Source organism: Lontra canadensis, unplaced genomic scaffold, assembly GCF_010015895.1.
Source record: "Lontra canadensis isolate GAN:19392208 unplaced genomic scaffold, GSC_riverotter_1.0 scaffold6, whole genome shotgun sequence".
Classification (NCBI taxonomy): Eukaryota; Metazoa; Chordata; class Mammalia; order Carnivora; family Mustelidae; genus Lontra; species Lontra canadensis.
Window position 1 is genome coordinate 23,234,679 of NW_022631000.1, and position 23,125 is coordinate 23,257,803.

The 23,125-nt window shown below is 37.7% G+C and overlaps 1 protein-coding gene across 2 annotated transcripts in view; it reads right to left on the reverse strand.

The window, feature by feature from the left end:
- The window catches only part of SLC9A9 (solute carrier family 9 member A9), a 538,337-nt gene that overhangs the window by 355,564 nt on the left and 159,648 nt on the right, over window positions 1-23,125 (reverse strand). For both annotated transcript variants that reach the window (XM_032852421.1, XM_032852422.1), the window contains exon 6: window positions 6,749-6,854. In XM_032852421.1, coding sequence (XP_032708312.1) covers window positions 6,749-6,854 — 106 coding nt within the window. The remainder of the gene's footprint in view (window positions 1-6,748; window positions 6,855-23,125) is intronic.

Below are 23,125 nucleotides of genomic sequence, written 5' to 3' on the forward strand. Positions count from 1 at the left end.
TCTCGATTCTCCTTAGTCACATGGTTCTTTGAGTTTCACAGCCATCCCATTAACTTCCATGTTAAATTTTGCTTAAGATGCATGGGATAAAAAAGTGTGGTCTTTCAAAATGTCAGTCACTCTAAGTGCCAAGCATTCACCGGTATCACACTTTAAATGACATTTTCTAGTAAGATCCGCTAAGCAGCATAACACTCTTATTTAAAAAAAGAAAATTAGGGCTCTATTTCTCCCTCCTTTTTGATGATCTACATTGAATTTCCTTAGAAGCATTTGCTTATAAGGGAACAAAGGCACCTAGTGTGTATTTATTGTCATCCAAGAGCCAGCTGTTTAATGGGGTTTTTCTTTTATCTCTAAGAAAATCTGGAGGCATTTGTACATCGTGGAATTATTTCACAAGTAGATCTTTCAGTACAATATTGGCAATATTTCTGTTTTGCAGATAAATGGCTGAGAACACTCAACATCCTCTTTCTGCTCTTTCATGGGTAGAAAAAATTTTAGACTTAAACCTTTATATAATCTGTATTTATTTTATTTCCTTTAAAGGTTTACTTATTTATTTTAGGTTAGGGGAGACAGGGGGGATAGAGAAAGAATCTTGAAGCAGACTTCCCTTTGAGTGTGTGAGATCATGACCTGAGCTGAAATCAAGAGTTGGATGCTTAACTGACTGAGTGACCCAGGTGCCCTAGAATCTGTATTTAAGTACTTAAGTGAAGATTGCCTATTTTTAAGTATGTTTATGGGGGATTCTTTGGACCAGAGTGGATCATTAGCAGCTTAATTATTTCCAATAAATATATATATATAAGCCAAAAGAAGAAAATGAAAATCACCTATGATCTTACCTCTTTGAATTTATATATAAATTTTACTTATAATACATTATAATTATATATATGCTCACAGACACAAATTTGGCTGTGATTTTTTAACCAAAATAGGTCTTACTGTATATAACATTTTAAAATATCTTACTTTCTTTAAAAATATATTGTGAATATCTTTTCACATGAATACATTTTTGTATGTCATTTGACTGCATAAGGATTACATGATATTAATGTGTTATAATTTATTCAACTAACTAGTGACTTATGTACAATTTCTTGTGCAAATCAATGCACTCATCTCCATGGAGAAAGTTACATAAGCCCTTAGTTACTTCTTAGGATAAATTTCTAAAAATGAAATAGGTGGATAGAGGACTAACATACTCTAATAATTCTTAACAAGTAATGCCAATTGCCTTTGTAAAAGTTCCTTGGTTTTCTCTTTTACCAGTATGTAGAAGGGTTCCCACTTACTCAAATTCCAATTTACCTGAAGTATGCCTGTTCTTTCATGACTTCTGGAGATTTGAAGATTTGCTTATCAAAAAATAATACTTTGTTGGTGGTTTAATTTGTTTTATTTCATCAGTAGTGAAGCTGATCTTATCTAGCAGTATTACTGGTCATTTATGTTTCCTCTGTTCATTACCTACTTATTTCCTTTGCCGATTTTTCTATCATGTTTACATTTTCCTTATTGGTCTTTGATAACGGCAGTAATATCAGCAGCTAATATCTAATTCTTATTGAGTATTATGTGTCAGGTGCTATCCTAGGTGCTCTATGTTCAATCTCGCCTATGAGGTGAGTGCTTTTACCAGCCCTGTTTTATAAACAAGAGGCACAGGGACGTTAAGTAATTTACGTAAAGTAACATAACTAGTTCATTTGGTATATTAAGGTGATTAACAATTCATCATATACATTATAAAGACCATCAACTTATCAACATGTGTGTTGAAACTGCTTTCATTGGTTTATCCTTCACCATTTATTTGTAGTGACTCTTGCTTGGTAGGATTGCGGGACTCTGTTGCCATTAAATAAATTGGCTTTTCTTTTCTAGTTTCTGCTTGATATCTTAATCACCTAAAGAACACTTTAAATAGATACAACAAATGCAAACATTCAAACAGTATAAAAAGATATAAAATAAAGAGTATATTACATTTCCCCCCTTTGTATAAATCAGAGTTCTACAAAGCAAAAGAATCTCCTTTAACTATTTATGTTTTTTGTTCTTCTGATGACTGTCCTATGACCAAATAATATGTATATACCTCCCTTTCTTAATTTATCAAATCCACGTAGTATATATTGATTTATTATTATGAGTGAAGTGACATTTTAGTTAACTTATCCCTTCCTTTCCCTCTCCCCTCTTCTAACTAACTACCAGGAGTCTTATCAATTTTGGTTGTGAGTGACTTTATAACTTTAAGTAATATACTTCAACCTCCATTTCTTGATTTATCAACTTTAGGCAGTATGCCTTAACTAAGTGCTTCATTCTTAATGGGGGAAATCACATGTGAAGATGGTTATTCTCTATATTCCTTGGATCATAAAATGCCATATTTATAGAAGAATGCTTCACTAGAAGCAGATCTATCCTTAGTCATTATAATGAAGGCAAAGAGATCTTTGTAAGTAGAATGAAAGATATTTATATAAATGGTTATATAAATTATATGTATCCTTATATAGCATAGATCGCATTGATTTTAAAGATTATAGAGTCCAACTATATTGCTTTATTTATTGCTCGGAATAATTTTGTAATGTTTATAGAACAACTGTTCTTACATTTCACAGGTAAAGAAATAAGTACAGAGAGTTTATAAGCATGTACAGTCACTGTTGCGGTCTTCTAGGTTTGGTTGTGTTTTGTTTCTGTCCCACATCCACTTCTTTTTTGTGGCAATATCACTCTGAGCAATATCCCACCTCTCCCCAGGATTAGTTTATATGCTTCCAAGTGAAAATGAGTACATTATTATTATTATTATTATTTTGAAAATAAGTACATTCTTAAACCCATGAAGCATGTGACTTAGACCTGAGCCAATGAATGCAGAACATTCTCCTGGCCACAGTGGGTGTGAAATGGCATTGTAATCTGCAAGGTGGACTAAGATTTGGACGGGGAATAATGGAACAAAGATGCTTGCTCCATTCTCCCGAAGGAAGGTGCAGACCTCAGAGATGTTGGCCGCCAGCTTGGGACCAGGTGAGGGAGCTAACCCTGAAGAAGCTGAGGAAAAAAAGAGCTCCTTCTCATTTCAGTGAGTCCTTTGCTGCCATTTCTACTTGTATCATTCAGTCACGTCAGCCAACACAAATTCCCTTTTTGCTTACAACAGTTTGTGTTGGTTTCCTGTCAACGGTACTAACTGCACAGTTAATCCACAGCAATCCCGACACCAGCTCTTTTGACTTAAATCTAGGACTCTTCGTACTCCACCATACTGCCTCTGAAAGTAATGTCTTTGTTCAGTATTCAAAAACATACGTCCTTCAAGACCTCTTCAATATGTCTTTTTCCTTCCTTCATAGCCCATTAAACAATCTTTAGAAACGCAAAGCCATCATGTGGAATTCATTCGTTTATGAACCAATATGCATTCTACATGTTTGGGCATGGCATTCCCTACATACTTAAAATGACGGTATGGGTCAGAGAGAGAAGCTAATTTCAAATTTTTTGTTAAATAAAGCTACTTTCATTTTAAAGTGAACAATTCTGGATCATTTTAAGCCATAGGGATGCCATCTACCACCTGCTGTCAAATATAAGAGTTGTGGTCATCAAATTCGATTATATGTTAATTGTCTGAAACTCAGAGCACATTTAACCTAAAAAAAGTATCATAATTTCCCATTGGCTTCTTAGACTAGCACAGAAAAGTTGACTTAATCTAAAATGTGGCTAAATTACTATGTATTTGAATGAAATGTTAGAGCACAGTATTGTCACAATACTAACAATTAAAATTTTAAAAATACTAAATCTGAAAGGATGATCTTTAAACAGGAATATTTAATGATGGGAGATGGGAATGTAAATGACACTGTGTGGCCATCCCAAAGGAGCTCTGGAGGTAGTACCAAGGGCCATAGCAGTTGATGATCTGAGTTCTTCATTAAACTTCATCTCATATCAAACTGCATAACTTTTCTTTTCCATGATACAAGAAGAGCTTTATCACTATTCTTCAACTTCAAAACTATACAAAGACAGAACTAAGAAGAGGAAAACACAAAAGGGATTTCATTTTTTTTTTTTTTAGAAGATGTATTTATTTATTTTAGGGAGAGAGAAGGAGAGCATGCGTGTGCCTGCAGGAGCAGGTGCATGAGTGGGGGGAGGGGCAGAGGGAGACAATCCACAGGCAGACTCCCCACTGGGAACACAGTCTAATGTCAGGCTCCATCCCTTGAACCATGACCTCATATGACCTGAGCCAAAACCAAGAGTCAGATGCTTAACTAACTGAGCACCCCAGGCACCCCTCATTTTTTCTTTTAATATGCATTGCAATCATACAGACTCTGTGTTCAAAAAGTTACTATCTTAAAAAAAAGGAAAGGCAAATACAAGTGTAATCCCAAGATTGCCCTGCTATGCTGGAAGGGAATTGATAGAGGTTCATGCAGGGCTAGATTAGGGACTTAACATGTGGGCTAATGGTTCCTGACGGAGACTGAGGTGGTCAAAGACCTGATTAGGCAGAAACAAGCTGAGGAGGAGTGAACTCTGTGCAGGTAAAGCATGAGTTACCGGCAGAGAGCTGTGTCTGGGGGCTACGCACAGTTTCACATGAAGGAAGAGGAAAGTGAAGAGACAAACATTTGAACTTCTGGTCTGAAAGTCATGTGAAACTTTTAAATAGGGCTTTTCTAAGGAAGCAAGAAGGTAGTTGGATGAAAGAGTCTGGTGATGGTGCATAAAAAGGAGAGGGAATATGTGTGTATGTAAATAGGTGTATAAAAAGATTGTCACATGTGCTGGAAACTAAGTTTAAAAAGCACATAAGCAAGTGAGCAAAGTGAAGAGTACAACATAGTGGAAAACTGCACAGTTGAGGATGTGGCCAGCCACAGATGGCGCTGGAGAGCAGACAGTGCAGATCCGGGATGGTGCAGGTACACACTCTCAGTAGAGCTCAGGAAGAGGCCAGTGGGGTCCAGGTGCACCAGGTAGAAGAAAGAGCCTAGAATGTGAATGTGTGGAAGTTTCCATGCCAACTATTTCTAATTTAGCCTTCCTTTTACTTTAAAGGTGGAACTCTTTGGGGTCACTCTATGACACCTTAATTGCCAAATTTAGAAAACATAAGATTTTGGCTAGAATGGCAAGTGTCTTGTCCCTAGTAAGGAAGAGATCCTACCACGGTGGGAAACACTTCTTAAGTCATGCAATACATGAGTAGGTGAGAGAAGAGGCACTGCCATAATAATCATGTATTGATCTGAATAGATAATAAATAGACTGTTTCAAATGCCCCTGAGATCTATACATGACAGCATCAACATTCATCACTGGAGTCTTTTTTTTAGTGGGAAATTACTAAGAATGATGGTGCTGAAAGTGGAAAGGCCAAACTCTCCCCTGGTTGTAGCTGGGTGACTCTTTGCCAAGCTCATTTGTGCTTTAGTGGTTTCGTTTTACTTGGCCTTTTACAACTTGGCAGCCCAGGAGGCAAAAATGAGGGACTCAGCAGATTTAAACAACTTTTACTCCAAATGTTCCTTTAATACTCCTATTTCTTGGACAGAAATTCCTGATGTCCTAATTAATCGTTCTTGGTGTTTTCTTTAAAAGCATCCGTTAGCATTTGTGAATTTGCCATGGCTTTTGCTCTCAGTTTCCACTCACCAATATTTTCCTTTAATACAGGAAAGGCTCCTCTCAGGGCCAGGTGAAATACAAGTTTATTTGAAGACCTTGCTTAAAAGTTGCTGAATTCACTGGCAACTTTGGTTGGCAGCCTTAAGAAATGTGAGTTGGAAGAAGAAGAGTAGTGCTGTTCTGTTGTTTCTTACTCTGAGATCAGGCTTTTAAACATCTTTTGTTACTTCATAATACATTTTCAAATGCTTTTGAAGTGATTAACACCCTGAATTGAGTCCTATAGTCACATTTAATTGTCAGATAGCTATTTTCCTTTGGGGTATTTGACAGTTGCCCAAAATGTTGGTCTTAATCTAAAACCAAGAAGAGACCTCTGACATACTGAAAGCCACCAAAGTGGTATTTATTAAATATAAATGGCAAGTGTCTAAAGGGGAGGTGAGGAAAGAGCACTAGTTCCCAACTCAAAAGGAAAATTCTTCCAGGATCAAGGGAAAATTACATTAGCATTTAGTTGAAGTTCCATTAGTTTCACATATCACATGAGGATTTAAAGATGTGTGTGTTCTGATAACACATTACATCTGCACTGAGAAATAAAGAGTAGTCTGACTCTCAGTTTCTATCTCCAATTTGTCAAACTTACTATAAATACAATGGTTAGCAGTAGTCCATTATTGGAAAATGGTTTGTATAAGGGAAAAAATTAAAAGATAATGATTTGAAATGAGGGAAGCTCATATGTTCATTTTAGGAACTCTAATTGAATTAGCTAAATATATGCACCTGAGGAAAAGAAGTTACCCCCCTCCCCCCGGGTAGTATCTTGTAATAGGTTGGAAACATGAAACTCATTAATAGTGTTAAAAGTTAGGTACCTAATGAATTATACCCATTATTAGAGATTTTCTGTGGTAACACTTGCTTAAAAATGAGAAATTGCCACATCTCTGTGACATAAGAGAAACGATACTTTAAAGCCACCAGGAATTATCACCAACTGGAAGCATATTTCACATGGTCAAAAAAACAGGGTCCAAGTTCTGGTACTTACTATGTGAGGACAATGGCCACTGCATCATTCAATACGCTCTCCCCGAACAGGAGTGTGTACAGGTCAAGGTCGACGTGCAGTTCATGGAAAATGGCCAGCACTGTCACTAGGAGGAAACACACCCAAACATGCAAAGTTAGCTAAAACACAGCCATGGATTTGTCGTGGTTATGGTCACCTCTAGAAAGGATTCATTAAATGCTCTTGTTCTCAAATCCATCCTTGGTATCCACATTGGACTGTCATTAAAAAAAAAAAAATCTGATGAGCCACTCCATTGCTTAGAGATTTCTCTGGGCTTCCACTGCTTACAGAGAAAGTTTGAGCTACACACTCCAAGTCTTCTATAATTTGCACTCTGCTTACCTTCCAGCATCTCCCCCTGTATCCCCTGCTCACCCATTGCTGCCTGCCTCAAGTCACACTGAACTTGCCATAATTTCCCCCAAATCACTGAAATCATGTAGTTTTTAAATTAACTTTGCATTTTGATTCACTTTCTCAGAGCAGCAATTTCTTTCCCATCCATGAACCACCATTCTCCCCATTCCTTAAATGCGCACACACATACTCACACATACGACTTCTTGTTCTCCCCAAACCCCATTCTTCAATTTTTAAAAACCTCTCTAAGTGTCTCCCAGGACCCCAATTCCTCAGCAGAAATCTGGCTCACTCCTTTTTAGTCCCCATATTTGAATCAAATCGCAAAACTTATCACAGAAGACACTGAGCTCCCTGGGGACAGGGCACAACTTTGCAACACAGGGTACTTGGCAAATGCTCAGTGTTTGATGCATGGATGACTGAGTGAATAAATGCATTAATGAATGAATGTTGTTACATGGCCTACTCCTGTGAAGGGAGAGGTGGCCAGTACCCGGCTGTCTTAAAGATTATACTCATCTATAAAGATGAACCTTGTGTTCCTAAGAACAGGACCGGAGAACTTGTTTCTGGCAGCCTGCTACATGGCTACTCTATGCACACATATTCTATGGAGCCTTGGAGCATACATTAGGACAGTAAATAATCACACACTGATTATCTATGTTCATCAAAACCATTCAGTGTCTTGATACTTGAAACAGTTATGCAAAGTGTGAAAAGCAATCATTAGGAAAATGATCCATTGAGTTGATTGCCAAAAGGATGATTGGGAGTAATACTGATGGTAAATTTTTAAGGCAGCGTGGGCATTTTCATTTTTGTTCTTTCCTTTTTCATGGACTGTGAGGTTAGTAACTATGTTGTATAAAATAGTGCTATGGGGAACAAAAGCTGAGTTGGAAGGTTTTGTAAGTAGAATCAAGAAGTTTGGTACTTGTTCTGCTGCAGTGGGGAGCCAGGAAAGGATTTTAATCAGAAGAGAGACAATCTGATTTTAGTTTTGGAAATAAAGCACAGGCAGCAGGGCAGAGGGCAGAATGGACATGTGGCTAGAGGCTTTCCCAAATGTTCTACCAATAAATGAGCTGTACTGAGATAGAAAGAATCCTAGAATCAGACTCACAAACTCCTGTACATCCTGCTCTACCCGGCACATCCACCATCCTGGTTCTGATAGGTCAATGGCCACGGTGGTTTGTACTTCACTTATTCATTGATTTTTATCTCCCTTGTGTGTCACTAGCCCTTAGGACAGTGCTACAATATAGCAAGCCTTTAATGAGTGAATATGTAAAAGGTAATGTCAAGAGAGGACATAGCAAGAGAGACTGTATGTCTAAGATACTTGGGATGGAGAATTGATGAGTCTTGGTGTTTGAAAGGTAGCAAGGAGTGACTCCGGGTTTCAATGCTAGACAATTAGTGGTTAGGGCTGCATAAGAGAAATTAGTTTGTGGACAGAGGAATCCAGTAACTTTGGTTTGGGACATGTTGACTTAAAAAGGTTGAATTTCAAATGGAAATTTCAATAAGAAACCTGGAAACAAAAGGCTGAAACTATACAGAGTTAAGGCAGAAGACAGAATTTGGGGGTTATAAGCATATAGATGAAACATAAAGCTAAAAGAATAGCTAAGAACCTGGGCAAAGTATATAGACAAAGAAGAGAGTTCATGAGAAATTCTTAGGGACATTTATAGTTAAGGGGTAAATGGAGAAAAAGAAGCAAGAAAAACACATGTGATATATTTGCCAAACCTGACCCTAAGCAAGAACAAGTTAGCTGGAAACCACATTCATCATGAATTTCTGTAGATAGATTTTTACTTACTGAAAATTATCCTGGAGGAAGGAATATTGAACTCAACAACCAGCTTTGGGATAGAAGAGACACCAGCAATAAAATGTTATGAATTAGCATGACAATTAGCTAGATCCCCTTTTGCCAGGGATAGAATAAATTTTATTATTCTAGCTGAATAGGTCCTTAATTATGATAGGCAAAATGGCAGAGATGTACTCTCTAGTAGTGGGTAGGTGTTCACATTTGCTACAACCCTTAGTCTTTGCATGTAGTGGTAGGAGGGGAAGGTAGCAATTATCTCTGCTAAGTAATCTCTCTCCTTCTTGGATAGAGTCAAGACCTTGTGTCTCATCAAAACAAAGAGGCTTCATCTTGGGGGGGGTTGCTGTTAATTAATAACATTTTCCTTTCCCCAGGATCCTGTGGAATAAAAGTAAAGTTATTCATAAACTACAAAATTCTATCATGGCAGGTTTATTATTGACTTTTGTCTCTGTAGTTACTTGTATTTCTAAGCTCTGAAGTTGACTTGCAGCTCATCTGCACTCCCAGAGAGGTTTCCTAGGCCCACAAATTGGGAAGAAAAACCTGTGTTCCTCACCTCACCTCCTCAGTTATGGGGTCCTCTCTGTGCTGAGAGGGACTCTTCATCTTTCCAGTAAGAACTTCAGGCTTTTGGAGAAAAAGATTTTTAACTGAATATCTAGTTTTGTTCAAAACTGTTTTGGCATTCCCACAATTCCTTTTGCACAAAGAACTGAACTCTACTTCATAAGTGATACCCCACACAAAAGAGAAAAGCTATTATTTTGCACATTCCTATCTACCCTGTAAAGAAAAGGAATAGCTTCGAAATAAAGCCAGGCAGTGTATCCTACAAGATGGAATATTTGCTGGGACCACAAATGAATTGAATAGGTGAGTCAGGAAATTAGCAACCCACTCTTGCTGCTAAGCTTGGAGCTCTTAAAGAAACTCATTTAATTAGCTCACTGGCAGGACTTGTTCTTACACAGAATGTCCAAGACTCTGTGGCACCTTCCCAGGAGACAATCTCTTGGAACAGTGGTGGACAAGCTCACACCAGCTCTGCCTATACCTGGTTGGGTTTGTAAGGACAACCTGGTTGTCCAAGATTGGTCAAAAAGCAATGAGACTTCTGAGAGTATGAGGAGAACACCCTGGACACCATGTAGATAGGAAGAAGTGGAGATAAAATCCAATTTCTTAAACCTCTGATTTTAGCAGGAATTTGATCTTATTTGCTTTTGTCACATTTTAGTTCCACTTATCTCTTTGTGGCAAGTTCCAACACTTCATTTGGGGCTCCTGTTCCTCCATACACCCTCTCTCTCCCTGACTTTCTAGCTAGAGAAAAACCCACTTTGTCTCTCAAATTGGTAGGAAGGGATACAAGCACATAGAAGCTTATGCTTAAATAGACAAGTACACACAGACATACACACAAACGTACACACAAACATACACTCCAGGTGAGAGTAGTGGATGCCTGAGAAATGCCATTGAATCATTGGAGATTTCTGAGAAAATAAATAACTGCATCAAGCAAACAGCAAGGAGTAGTGGGGGGGGCATGAATGATGAGGCAGTGGTGTGGACTGCACTTCTAAGAAGCTGGTGATGAGGGATGGAGAGAGAAAAAATAGTAGCCTATGGGGTAAAAAGCCAAGGGAGACTTTCTCTTAGATTTCTAATTTATAGGTTGAACAGAATAAGCCAGAAGAAAGAGAGGTTGAAGATAGGAAAAAGAAGGGAAACTGCTGGGTCAAGGTCAAGAGAAGGCAGAGAACAACTGAGAGGTTGAAAAAAAGTTGTTTTCTCGTGAAGCAAGATCATTTGCTGAGAGCAAGAAGACCAACGCATGAATTAGAGGCTAAAGGAGGGTTGAAAATGTCCAGAATGATTCAAGTTTTATGAAAAATTTTATGAAAAATTTCCAAGGTCATATATAGGATAACTCTCATTCTTCAAGAGAAAAGCCCCAACAATGAAGTAATCTTTTTGATTAACTTCTTCATCATACCAAGAGTCTTGTCCCCTACTACAACCTTATTATAGCACGAAAATGCACATTTTCTCATCTCAAATATAATAAGCATAACTGGACCTGTAATACAGATAATGACTACTGGATCCCATCAATACATCCATATGCTGATTCTTAAAAGTTGTTTTCCTTTTCTTTCTTTCTTTCTTTCTTTCTTTCTTTCTTTCTTTCTTTCTTTCTTTCTTTCTTTCTTTCTTTCTTTTCTTTCTTTCTCCTTTCTTTCTTTCTTTCTTTCTTTCAACTGCCAGTGTTTTAACTGACCACTTTCCCAATGCTCTTTATCTTTCAGTCACTTCTAAGTCTTCGGGGTGATTTAATAACAGTCCCTTCCCTGGGATCTTGATTAGCAGTTTTCTGACCCATATTTTTTTGGTGTTTTACAAGGAATTTAAATTTCAAATGATATTTTAATGCAGCAGCTCTCAGCAAACTAGCGTAAGATCTGCCTGGGTCCATGAACAGCTCCACACAATAGTTCTTATCCCTGTTGTTCTAAGTTATCACTCAGTCTTGTCAAACTGCTAACTTTCCCTGGAGAGTGCTCTCTGTGGTTTTCTGTGCAAATCAGTATGTATGACACTTGTCCCCAACACATGGAGAATCAAATATCTCAGGCTTGCACAGCAGAATTGTGTCAGACCTGGCAGATGGAGAACCCTGGAATTCTCATAAACAAGGTAGCATTTTTCCAATTCCAAAGTGAGTATTGTGAAAATGTATTTTTTTTTTCCTCAGAGGGTTGATGGAGGAGGAAATTCTCCTGCAAGTTTCCCCACTTTTCTGAAATATTGCACATAGTGAGATTTCAAGAAGAGGCTTCCAAAAAATTGAGGTATACTGAATACAGCCTGAAATACTGGATTTTTTTTTTTTTTTTTTAGATTAAACCTTCTCAGTGGAGACTTGACAGAAGAATCAGTACATAAATTGGTTTTGCCAGTGAAGCTCTGCTAATCATATTCCAGAAATACAACTAGAAAACCTCAGCCTTCTCAAATAGATCAGAGAAACAATACTAGATCTAAAAGCTAATCACTAGAAGTTACTTCATTGAGGTAATTCCAAATGAGAAGTTACATAAAACATCATGAATGATTTAGCCTTTAAAACACTGTAATTTTATTTTGGCCATCAGTATGATATATCATTTTGGTACAGAGTTAGTAGTGGAGAAAATACTATTTGCAATCACACTAATATAGTCTTCTTCACCAATGATCCTTGGGAGAAATAAGCCCTCACGCCCCAAGGCAATGTTTTCAAAGTATCATCTAGGGACCCCAGGGGGTTTCTGAGACCTATTCAGGAAGATCCCCAAGGTCAAGTCCATTTTCAGAGTAATGTGAAAATGTTACTTGCATTTTCCATTCTTAATCTTTCATCTGTGTACAGTGAAATTTTCCAGGGGCTATTTGAGGCAGGATAGTGCAATTGAATGCAGAAGCAGATGTGAGAATCCAACTATCTTCTATTATAACACACATTAAAAAAATGTAAAACAATGTAACTTTTCTTAGTACTTTTTTTTTTTTGCTTTGGAAATTAATTTATTTTTCATAAAATACGTTATTTAGGATATAAATGGTTTATGATTATTTCTTTTTAAAATTATTTTTAGAGAGAGGGTGGGGGGAGGGTCAGAGGGAGAGAGAGAGAATCCTATGCAGGCCCCGTGCCCAGCATAGAGCCCAAAGCAGAGCTCAATCTCATGACCCTGAGATCATGACCTGAGCCAAGATCAAGAGTTGGATGCTTAACCGACTGAGCCACCCAGGCACCCCTATGATTGTTATTTTTTTTTTTATTATTTGTTTATTTGACAGACAGAAATCATAAGTAGGCAGAGAGGCAGGCAGAGAGAGAGAGGGAGAAGCAGGCTCCCCGCCAAGCAGAGAACGCTATGTGGGGCTCAATCCCAGAACCCTGAGATCATGACCTGAGCCGAAGGCAGAGGCTTTAACCCACTGAGCCACCCAGGTGCCCCTGATTGTTATTTTCAATTAACAAAATATGTTTTTATATTTTTTAAGTTTTAATATGGTAAATATTGATAGATATAACACACATAAACAAAAACTCCTTGGGGTCTTTCCCTAATTTTGAAGAGTTGTAAAGGGCTTGTGACAACAAAAGTTTGAGAAGCACTGTCCTAAGGCATTTGTTGTATGTAATGAATTAACTTATATTCTATGCATTAAGCTAAGTAAGCAACATCTTGTAAAGAAATGAAAAAATAGTCCCTCAAATAATTTTCTGCAGAACTTAATTCTCATGTTGGATTCCTGTTGAGTAAGCCTCCCTGGATCTTATTATCTCTTGTCACAGTAACAAGCTGACTCTTTCGGCATACACGTAGAGGATTTCTATGAACTCTTAAATGAGAAAAATTATTCTTTTCACATTAACTCCACTAGTACACTTCTGGAATCACATTTCTGTCATTAGTACTTGTACTTATTTAAGTCCCTTTTTTTAATGTAAGTGCTTTGTGGACAGAGATTGTTTCTTCAGTGTGTAGGTGCATAATCAAAACATTAACAATCACACATCTCTTCCTTGACTTCAAATACGGTTGAATGGTGTTCCAGAATAATTTACTTTCTTTTGTGCCTAAAAACCAAAAGTAAGGTCCTTAGAAGTCACTGAGAGTATATAAACATCATCTGAAGATCATGACATTTGGCATTGAGAAGAGAAAAATAAATAAAATACATAAAGATTGAAAAGAGAGAAACCTGGGAATAAACCTGGGGTTGAGGGACATTTTCCAGATCTTGTATTTGGGAATTTATGGGCTGAAATCTGCTGACACTTTAGCTAGTACTTTAAAATTTTTCCCAAAGGTACCTACAACAGGAATGTTCTAAATTTAACATTAGCACAGAACATAAACATTTAACGAAGACCCAATTTTCTCACCAATGGTGTTTAATGAGCCATGGTGCAGTTTAATGGGGAATCTGCAGTGTGCCCAATATCTGAGAGAGGATGCCTCACCCTGTCATACAAGGATTCTCCGATCAGGATTATTACTTACGCATTTTGCCATTTAAAAAATGAACATGATAGACAGGGTTTGCCTACAAATCACTAAATAAATTCAGAAAAAAGCTCAGTGGAGTCATAAAGCAGCTAAAATTTGGACGTGTCCCAAGAAAACATTTTGAGGTAAAGATATCACTGTGACCCATTAAATCTAATAATTGTAAGGAAAGAGATACTTGTATTAGTCATGATCACAGTCACATCAAATAAGTGGGCTCCCCAAACAAATTTTTTGCTTGCTACAAAAAATATATGAAACAAATAGTGTCATATACTATCATTTCTCAACTTGTGGATCAAAACCCTGAAAGAAAATATGGGAAGGTTTCAAAGTGAAGGGTGAATAGTCCTGTTTTCTAAGCAGATTAGCAAAACTGCTAAGAGTGAACAAAAGTAATACTGAAAAGAGTCAGCACTGAGCATGTGAAAGAGAAAGGGGAAAAGAGACATGAGGAGAGATACCATAACATTAATCCACTCGTTCCTGTCATCACTCTGTGTGGTAGGCTGAATAATGTCTCCCAAAGGAGGCTATACATTAATGTCTGGAAGCTGTGCATGTATTACCTTATATGGCAAAGGAGACTATGCAGACGTAATTAAGTTTACCTTAAAACAAGTACATTATGTTGGATTATATGGGTGTATCCGAGTCACATGAGACCTTAAATGCACAGAAACTTCTTTACCTGGAGTCAGAGAGATACAGCTGAAGAGAAGGCAGAAAAGAGACTTTAAAAAAGGAAGATTTTATGTGTGAGAAAGATACCATACACTGTTGCTGACTCTGAGATGCAGGAGATTACCTACAAGGGCCAAAGAGAGACTTCTAGGAGGCAAGAGTGTCCCTAGCTTTCTGTCAGCAAGGAAACAGGGACCTTGGTCCCACAACTGCAAGGAACAGATGCTTCTGGTCTCCTGAATGAGCCTGAAAGTGGATTCTTCCTACAGCTTTCTCTTAAGAGCCAGCCAATTAACACTTTCATTTTGGCCTTGTAAGATCCAGAGTAGAGAACCTAGTTGAATCAACCTGGACTACTGATCAATAAAAGTAAAGATAATAAATTTGTATTGTCCTATGCTGTTTGTGGTCCTTTGTCATGGCATCCCTAGCAAACCAATTCACTGCCCAGGAATACCTCCTCAATTCCCTTCTCACTTTACCAACTTGTCCTGGGCAATCTCATCCATACCCAGTTATCTTAATTTCTAGCCCATTCCTTTCTCTCTGTCAACTACAGACTCTCATATCCAGCCATTGCCAAGACAACTCCACCTGGAGTTCTTCTGCTGGGACAAACACTTATTAAGCACCAACTGTGTGTCTGATGCTGACTGTGGGTATTCCCCAACCCCCAGCCAGCTCCAGTCAATCTGCTGCTCTTACTTTTGAATTACTCAGAAATGGCATTATTACCAACCAAGAAGCTCTTCGTTTGTGTTAAAAAAAAAAATGTTGTGATTTATCTCATTTGCAGTGGGAAGATCTCTGGACTTTAGAGGATATGATATCTAGAAGCAAGCCACACTTTGCAGTTCAGTAGTTTACAAGGTCAGTCAAGAAAAGAAAAAGAAAACAATTCCAGAGATGCTATATTATATCAGATATTGCAGCTAGCTTTGTCATATCTGAAATTTTAGCCCTCTATGGTAATCCTTTCTGGACTGGAAAATAATATAAGAATGCAGAAGTTTTACTGTAGATAAATGCATTTTCTTATATGAAAGCAGCTTTAAAAAAAAACAGATAAATAGCTTGCAAACATTTTAATTTTTCTCTGAATTTTTTCTCTTGGTAAAAAGTTGATCATCACCGGTTATCAGTTGTTCATCTACATATTCACTGATGCCTTTTATAGTTTCTGGCAAACAGTAGACAAGTAATTCTGTTGACTAAATGAGTGAATGAATGAATGACTCCTGAAGGTCATGCACCATGTAGCTAACTCCTTGAGGAATAGACCAGCTCCTGCCTCTCTTGTATTCTCCCACTGTGATCAGTCACTTCTTTGCCCACTCACTGACCTGGCAGCACTTGTTATAAAAAGCTGTCTCCATTTCAGTTCAAAATAATAAATTGAACAACACAGTGTTTTTTGTCCATAGTACCCAGGTAAAATGTCAGTCTCTGTCCTTTCTTGGACATGTTCTAGGAGGGAAGCCACTTTGCAAGGAATTCTATAGCAAGGGGCCACTGAGAGGCTGTAGGGCAAGAACACCTAATCCCAATTGGCTACTAGTGGGTGCTCTCCTGGCTCCTCTGGGCATCTCATTCTTAAGGAGGCACTCACTTTCAGAGCACTGCAGGTGCTAACTCTGCACTTAACACAACCCTAAGAGTAAGTGCCACCTTCAAACTGACTCTAGTTGCCTTACTCTTCCATGGTTTTGACCTCAGTCAGCAAAGCTGAGCCCTAGAGGGAGCCAGACAGCTTCTTGTCTAAGGAAATACTCACTAAGAAATTTCCAAATCCAATTTGCCACGATGTGCAACATCTTTGTTAGCACATAAATGGAACGTGTGGCCTGGACGCTGACTTTCAAAACTTCTGCCCTGCAGGTCTGTCTTTGAGTATTGCCGGGAATGAACTGCTTTCATTTAAACAGCCATTCTGTTCCCCAAAGCAGCGAGCCAGAGAGGTCTGTCAGCCACAGCTGTTCCCCAGCTGTCCACAGAGCTGTTGAATTGCTTCAAATGGTTTTTCAGTGTGTTCTTGAAATCCCATTCTCAGAACACCTGGAGTCTTGCTTTATCTACTTTCAATATCCTGAAGCATTTATATAGTAGGTTGCCATATATTACCTTCTCCAGTTATGTTCTGTGGAGCTGATTTTCCATACCTGGGCTTCCAACATCTGAAGAGAGACCTTTGAACTAAGACCTTGCTATTTACAACTTTGTCCCCATAGAGATAAGGGTTGGAACTTGACTCTGATGTAAAACCAACCCGTGTTCAGATCCTAGCTATGATGCAAATAAACTTAGTGATCTTGAGCTAGTTAACCTCACTAAGCTTTCAGTAACCTTTGCCAATACAGTGGAGATAAAAATATTCCCTCCCTCATATGCTTTTGGATAACAATGAAATGGGATAATTCATGTAATGATTCTGATAAATTGTAGCTCAATTAATGGTGGGTATGATTACTGTTATTCATGTCATCAAAAACCATCAGAGGGTTTGTCCACTGTAAGATGGAATGATACCTTCTACCTGTGTGTTTCTTTTACCCTCAAAAATTACTCAAGAGAGACAAATGGATATTATTAAGCAGAGAAGCGATGGAAACTTTTCTCTACCTCTCTCTCACACAAACTGCCCCTTGAATTTCAGCACTTGGAAAGAATACCTATATATTAAGTAAATACTGGGCATTTATTTTCTCTTTTGGAGAATCAGGGTCCCCATCTAAAAATGAGTTTGAATGAGTTTGTTCTTAAGGTCCTCCCAAAACTAAAATTCTATGGCTCTTAGACTCAAACTCCAAACTAAAGACTCCAGATGTAGAGTGTACATGTTTTTCTAATTATGCTGATGTAAGCTAGATGCGGGACTGAAATCAGGGGTTGCACAACAGCAAGTATAGAATAGTATCATGGATAAATGATTGTAAGTTTGATTGTTGTCTGCATGAGTGAGGAGAGAGTTGTTATAATAGCAAGTGCATGTTCCCTCCTTGCCTTGGCACTGACCCCTAGGATAATCAAGTCGGGACACCCCCAAAGGTATCTGATCCCAGGGAGATCTTGCTAAGTTTGAGCAGGTCATATTGTCTGTGGTTTTATTTGAGAATAAAAAACCATTACTTATATAGCCATCTCTTACAGGAGAGAAACAGGGCTCCTGGTTCCTCCAAATGACATGTTTTCTCCTTCAGGCAAAATATCGGCTTAAGGTGAGGGAAGCTCTGAGCCTTCTCAGTCCCCTCCCATAAGAGTGGTAAAGGGTTCCATGGGGCCCTTTCTCTGTGCTGCTTGGACTACCACTGCCTTATCTTTTAACTTGTATCTACAGCCCCCATTAAAGATTTTTTCAAAAAGATTTATTTATTTGGGGGGGTGCAAAGGGCAAAGGGAGAAGGAGAGAGAATTTCAAGCAGACTCACACTGAGCATGGAGTCTAAAGCTGGGGTCAATCTCACAGACCCCATCATGACCTGAGCCAAAACAAAGAGTTAGATGATTAACTGACAGTGCCACCCAGGTGCCCTAAGGTCCCCTTTAGACTGAAGCTTCTTGAGGGCAGGTCTGTGTCTGGTTTATTGCCGCTTCCTCAACTAATCCTACAAGGCTTACTACATAGCAGGTAATGAATAAATGTTCGCTAAGTGAAATTAATCATAAAAAGAACTTGACTATTGAATTTCATTTTGTGTTGAGCCTAACTGGCTCATCACTGTTCTATTTTGAGAAGTAGCAGTGGTCTAGAAAAAAAGAATATTGGACATGCTTTGTCTCCCATCTCTGGTACTTACGAGTCTTGTACATTTAAATAAACCACTTATGTATTTAGAACCTCAGTTTGTTAGAATAGAGATAATTGACTGTGGTGGTGATCAAATTAGATGATATATGTGTACATACTTAGTTAATGGTTGTTATCACTAGATGACATACTCCCAAGCAGGAAAATTCAAATGGAGCTTTTCATTTGCTGCCAATTGGTGGCTTTGGGTTGCTTCTAAATAATGACTCAAGTGCACCATTGCTTTGTTGGATAGAATAAAGATGTTACTGATTTTAGAACTAGCTGCAAATTAGCTGAAGTCAATAACGTAGTTTGATCACATAGCTGTTGGTATCTTGCAAAAACATAGTCTAGTTATCTAAGGAAGTAGAAGCTTTTTTTTTTTTAATCAATCTTTCTTGAACTTACTAGGAAATCTTGACAAAATTCAAAAAATTCTCTGCACCCAATTATTTCACTTAAGAAAACTACATGAAAAACTGAAGTGCTGTGTGTGGAAGCTGTCTGAGTCCTGTGGAAGTGATACACAATATAAATCTAAGCTGTTATTTTTATTTCTGAGTAAATTTGTTCAAGAATAGAATCTGGGTTTATATGATGGTGTTATATAGACCTAGGTTTATGTAGAGGCTTTTAAACTGATACTATCCCAGTGCACTTAATATGGAATTGGATAGAAAGAGAAAATGAAGTTGAGTTCTGTTAAATGACACTGTATGCAGGTTTGAAACACATTGTAGAGTGAAAATGGCTGGTCACTCTGCAGTCTCCAGAAGTCTGTTGCCTTCAATAGGAAGTACACTGTCTAATATCCTTGGACTTCTCAGAGGTATAATTTTTTCTTCCTGGAATTCAATGAAAGCATAAAAAAAAAAAGACCCTGAATATTCCCTCACTGTTGCCCTTCTTCTACAGCAACACTAATACAATACTTCTCTACCAAATATGATACTAAATGTAGAGTCACCCAAATTTTTCCACAAATAACTGCACAAATGGTTCAAGGACATGAACCTTAAACTATATGTGAGCATTTTTTCCCCCTTCAGAATGTGGGCATAAAACCATCTCAGTCTCCTCCTATGCTGCTTAGCAGATATTAAATGAATGTTCTCTCTGTTCTCTAAGCCAGCCTGGTACTGAAGGAACTACTTTGTACATTACATCGTATTTTTGATTGCAAATAGAAAGTTATTCAGTATTCTCTTGAATTCCTGTGTAGAATGTTGATAACACCAGTGATGAGAAACCACAAACTTAATGTAATCTAAAACTCTGAAGTGCATAGGCAGAGAGGGCCAGGGTGAAAAAAATACAGTATATATGACTTTAAAAAGAAGACATGACCCAAACAAAAGAAATAGATGATCACAATTAAATATTGAAAAACGACAGTGAAAGGAGAGTGTGCTCAAAAAGACTGAAGGAAAACTAAGCTAAAAAATAAAAACTCTTCTGATTATGACAATGTTGGCAATCATTTCTCCTACATTAAAAACAAAACAAAGTTCTAAACAGAGAATTCAATGACAAATGAAAAAATATGAGACAGCCCTATTAAGTCACCCTTACTGGAGAGGCATTCCTCCAAAAATAACAGTTCTACTTTTAATTATAGGTTCTTGGGTCTGTTAATCAGCCATCTTCCTCAAGGCTAAGCTTGGTGCAAATAAGAGACAAGGATTCAACAAAATGCCCTGTTTAATTAAAAAAAAATTTAATTAAAAATATTTTTATACACATGACCAATCACCATTATTTATGCAGATGTTCCTTCATGGTTCTTTGGAAAGGCTTTTTTTCTCTTTTCTTTTTTTTTTTTTTTAAATATGCTGTTCTTCTGCAAGAACTGCTGTGAAATGAGAAGCACTATGACTGGTAGTTAATACCTATTTTTATCAAAACAGCAGTGCAGCTCACACATCACCCGTGCAGCCGTAACCATAGTAACCCCAAATAGAAAGGGTCTTCAGATTATCAACACGATCAAAGGTAAGATAGTTCATGTGCCTCTGGAATAGTTACACTGCGGCAAACTTTAAAGGATAAAGGTGGCTTTTTTCTCCCTACAACTTAAATGTTGAATGAAAATAGTGACTTGCAAGTACAGTGTATAAAAACGTCTCTCATTTTGGAAGACTCTTATTTCCTCAAAGTGTTAATAGAAAAGATGAAAACTCAATGCTACACATTTGTCCAGTGCTTCTAACTGATTATGCCAAGGAGACAATAATAATCATTTTGCCAAGTTGGAGAATCTGTTACAGGGTAAACCCCACTCTTGGGTGCCCTGTAAGATGAGAAGCCATATTTTGTCTCCATGTGTTTGGAGGAAGGATATAGTCAGTGGTGACTGTAGACACACATTATATGGGATTAGCTATATAGGGTGATTCAGGGTCTGACCTGGCAGTCCAATTATGAATAAAAGGAGCTTTTCATTAGAGCAACAGTGGAACTGGTTTTAAAAAAGCAGTAAAATACCAACTCAAACACAGACCTGAATTTGGCTTTATAATTTGTGGTTGGGGGTAGGGTGAAGTGGGGAGGGATGGGGAGCAGGGAATAAAAGCCAGAATATCCAGACTCAATTATTCTATCAGAGGAAGTATGATTTCTATAATTCAAATGGATTATACAAGACTTTATACAACATTTTGTAATGCCTCATGTGACTACAAGAGCAGCATCTGGAAGCATAAGGAAACTACTTGGAATTTTAAATATCTAAAGGTATAGCAGACATTACAAAAAGTAGAGAATCCACATGAAGATAAATATAATTCAGTTACTTTTTCTTTTAAATCTCTTCATATTGGAACTTGACTATGAAAGTGGGTGAACAAGTAATGAAATATGAGAAAACAGTTATTTCATCATGGCTACTTAAGAAATGAATGGATAGCTGACAATTTTACTTTCAATTGTAAACAAATAAGAATGCTATGATAGTGTTATCTAAAAAGCCAATAAAGTGCCTTAGAAGAAATCATTGTTAGTAAAAATTTATCTAATAAGTTAGCAATTTACAAATAATTTTTATACAACATTTCATTTAATCTTACAGCAATTCTGTGAAGAAACCGGAGGTACTTTCTGTTTTGCTTTGTTTTTACAGTATCTATTTTAAGGACATGTGAAGTGAGGTTCAGAGAAGTTAAAGCACTTAAAACATAGTGCTCCAATCACCCATGACACTAATCTTGCCTTAATGACCAGATACTTTCAATATCCAGGATAATTCAGTCACTAGAAGACCCTATCTTGACTTCATTTTTAGGTAACTCTCCTACTCTATCACATGCCCATTTTAAGGGGCAGTTCCTCTTGGGATTGAAAGTTTATTATCCATCCCTGACTGTGATCATTTACGCAAATAACTTCCTAGGAGCTCTCTTAGATCTTTAACCCACAAACACAGGAGCTGGTGACATATTCCCCAGTGTCCCAGCTATTTGTGATTTTAGGTAGCACATACCGGGAATGCTGGGTAATGGAGACTGCCAGGAGACAACTGGGCTGGTGGCATCTCAGAAGGGAGGTCTCTACTCCAAGAGGTAGAAGGCTCAGTGATCAGTACTGAGCCTGCTTCACTCTATAATTCACCAGTTTACTCAGAAATACAGATATTTTACTCATCAATTCTTATAACCATCGGGTCTCTGGACTAGCATCAACTGGACACTTAGAATTGCAGTTTTGGACCCCATCCCAGACCTACTGAATCAGAATATCTGGAGACGGAGCCCAGGAACCTGTACATTAACAAACTCTCCAGGTGAGTTTTAAGTATACTGAATTTGGAGAACCACGAAGTAGAGCAGGAATTACTTCAGCAAATATCTAATTCGTCTAGAATATATGAGGAAACTAAACCTAGAAAGGTAATGTAGCCACCTGATTTGCCCTGTGAGTTAGTAGCAGGAACTGAACTAGACCTCAGATTTTCCAACTCGCAGTAATGAAAACAGCATTGTGCCATGACACTTGTCAAGTAGAGGCTGGTTGGCCTCAACATTAACAAAGCAGAGACTTTGACTTGTATTTATATTCCTCTTGGCTTCTAATTTCAATAAATGAATTATCATCCATGCATTTAATTTAGGCTCCAGACAGGATAATGCCAGAGTGAATTTTCTAAATTCAATTAACAAGAGCCAGTAGTCTCTCCTTATGAAAGCCAACATCCAGTGCCCAGGGCTTCATCAAGCACTTGGGATTCTTAGCACACTTTAGCTGCCAGAGCAAGTCAAGATGTGTGACTTACATATAATACACAAAGCCATAGAATTTTTTTTTTTTTTTTTTTACTTCATGGCATGTGCAATAGTATATAAAGTTGGAAGATTTTCCTTTAAGATCTTCTTATCACATTTCAGTGATTTACTAACATGATATAAAAATGATTGGTTAATTTTCTCACTTCTATGAAATTTTGAAGAGTTGTTTTTTACATACATAGATATGCTTCCATATAAATGTGGATCACATTGTACATACTCTGTTTATTAGCATGCTTTGTTTTAATTATCTTTTCTCTTTAATATGACTCCCTTTTCCACATCTCTTCTTTTCCTAAACTCATACCTTCTTTCCTCCTA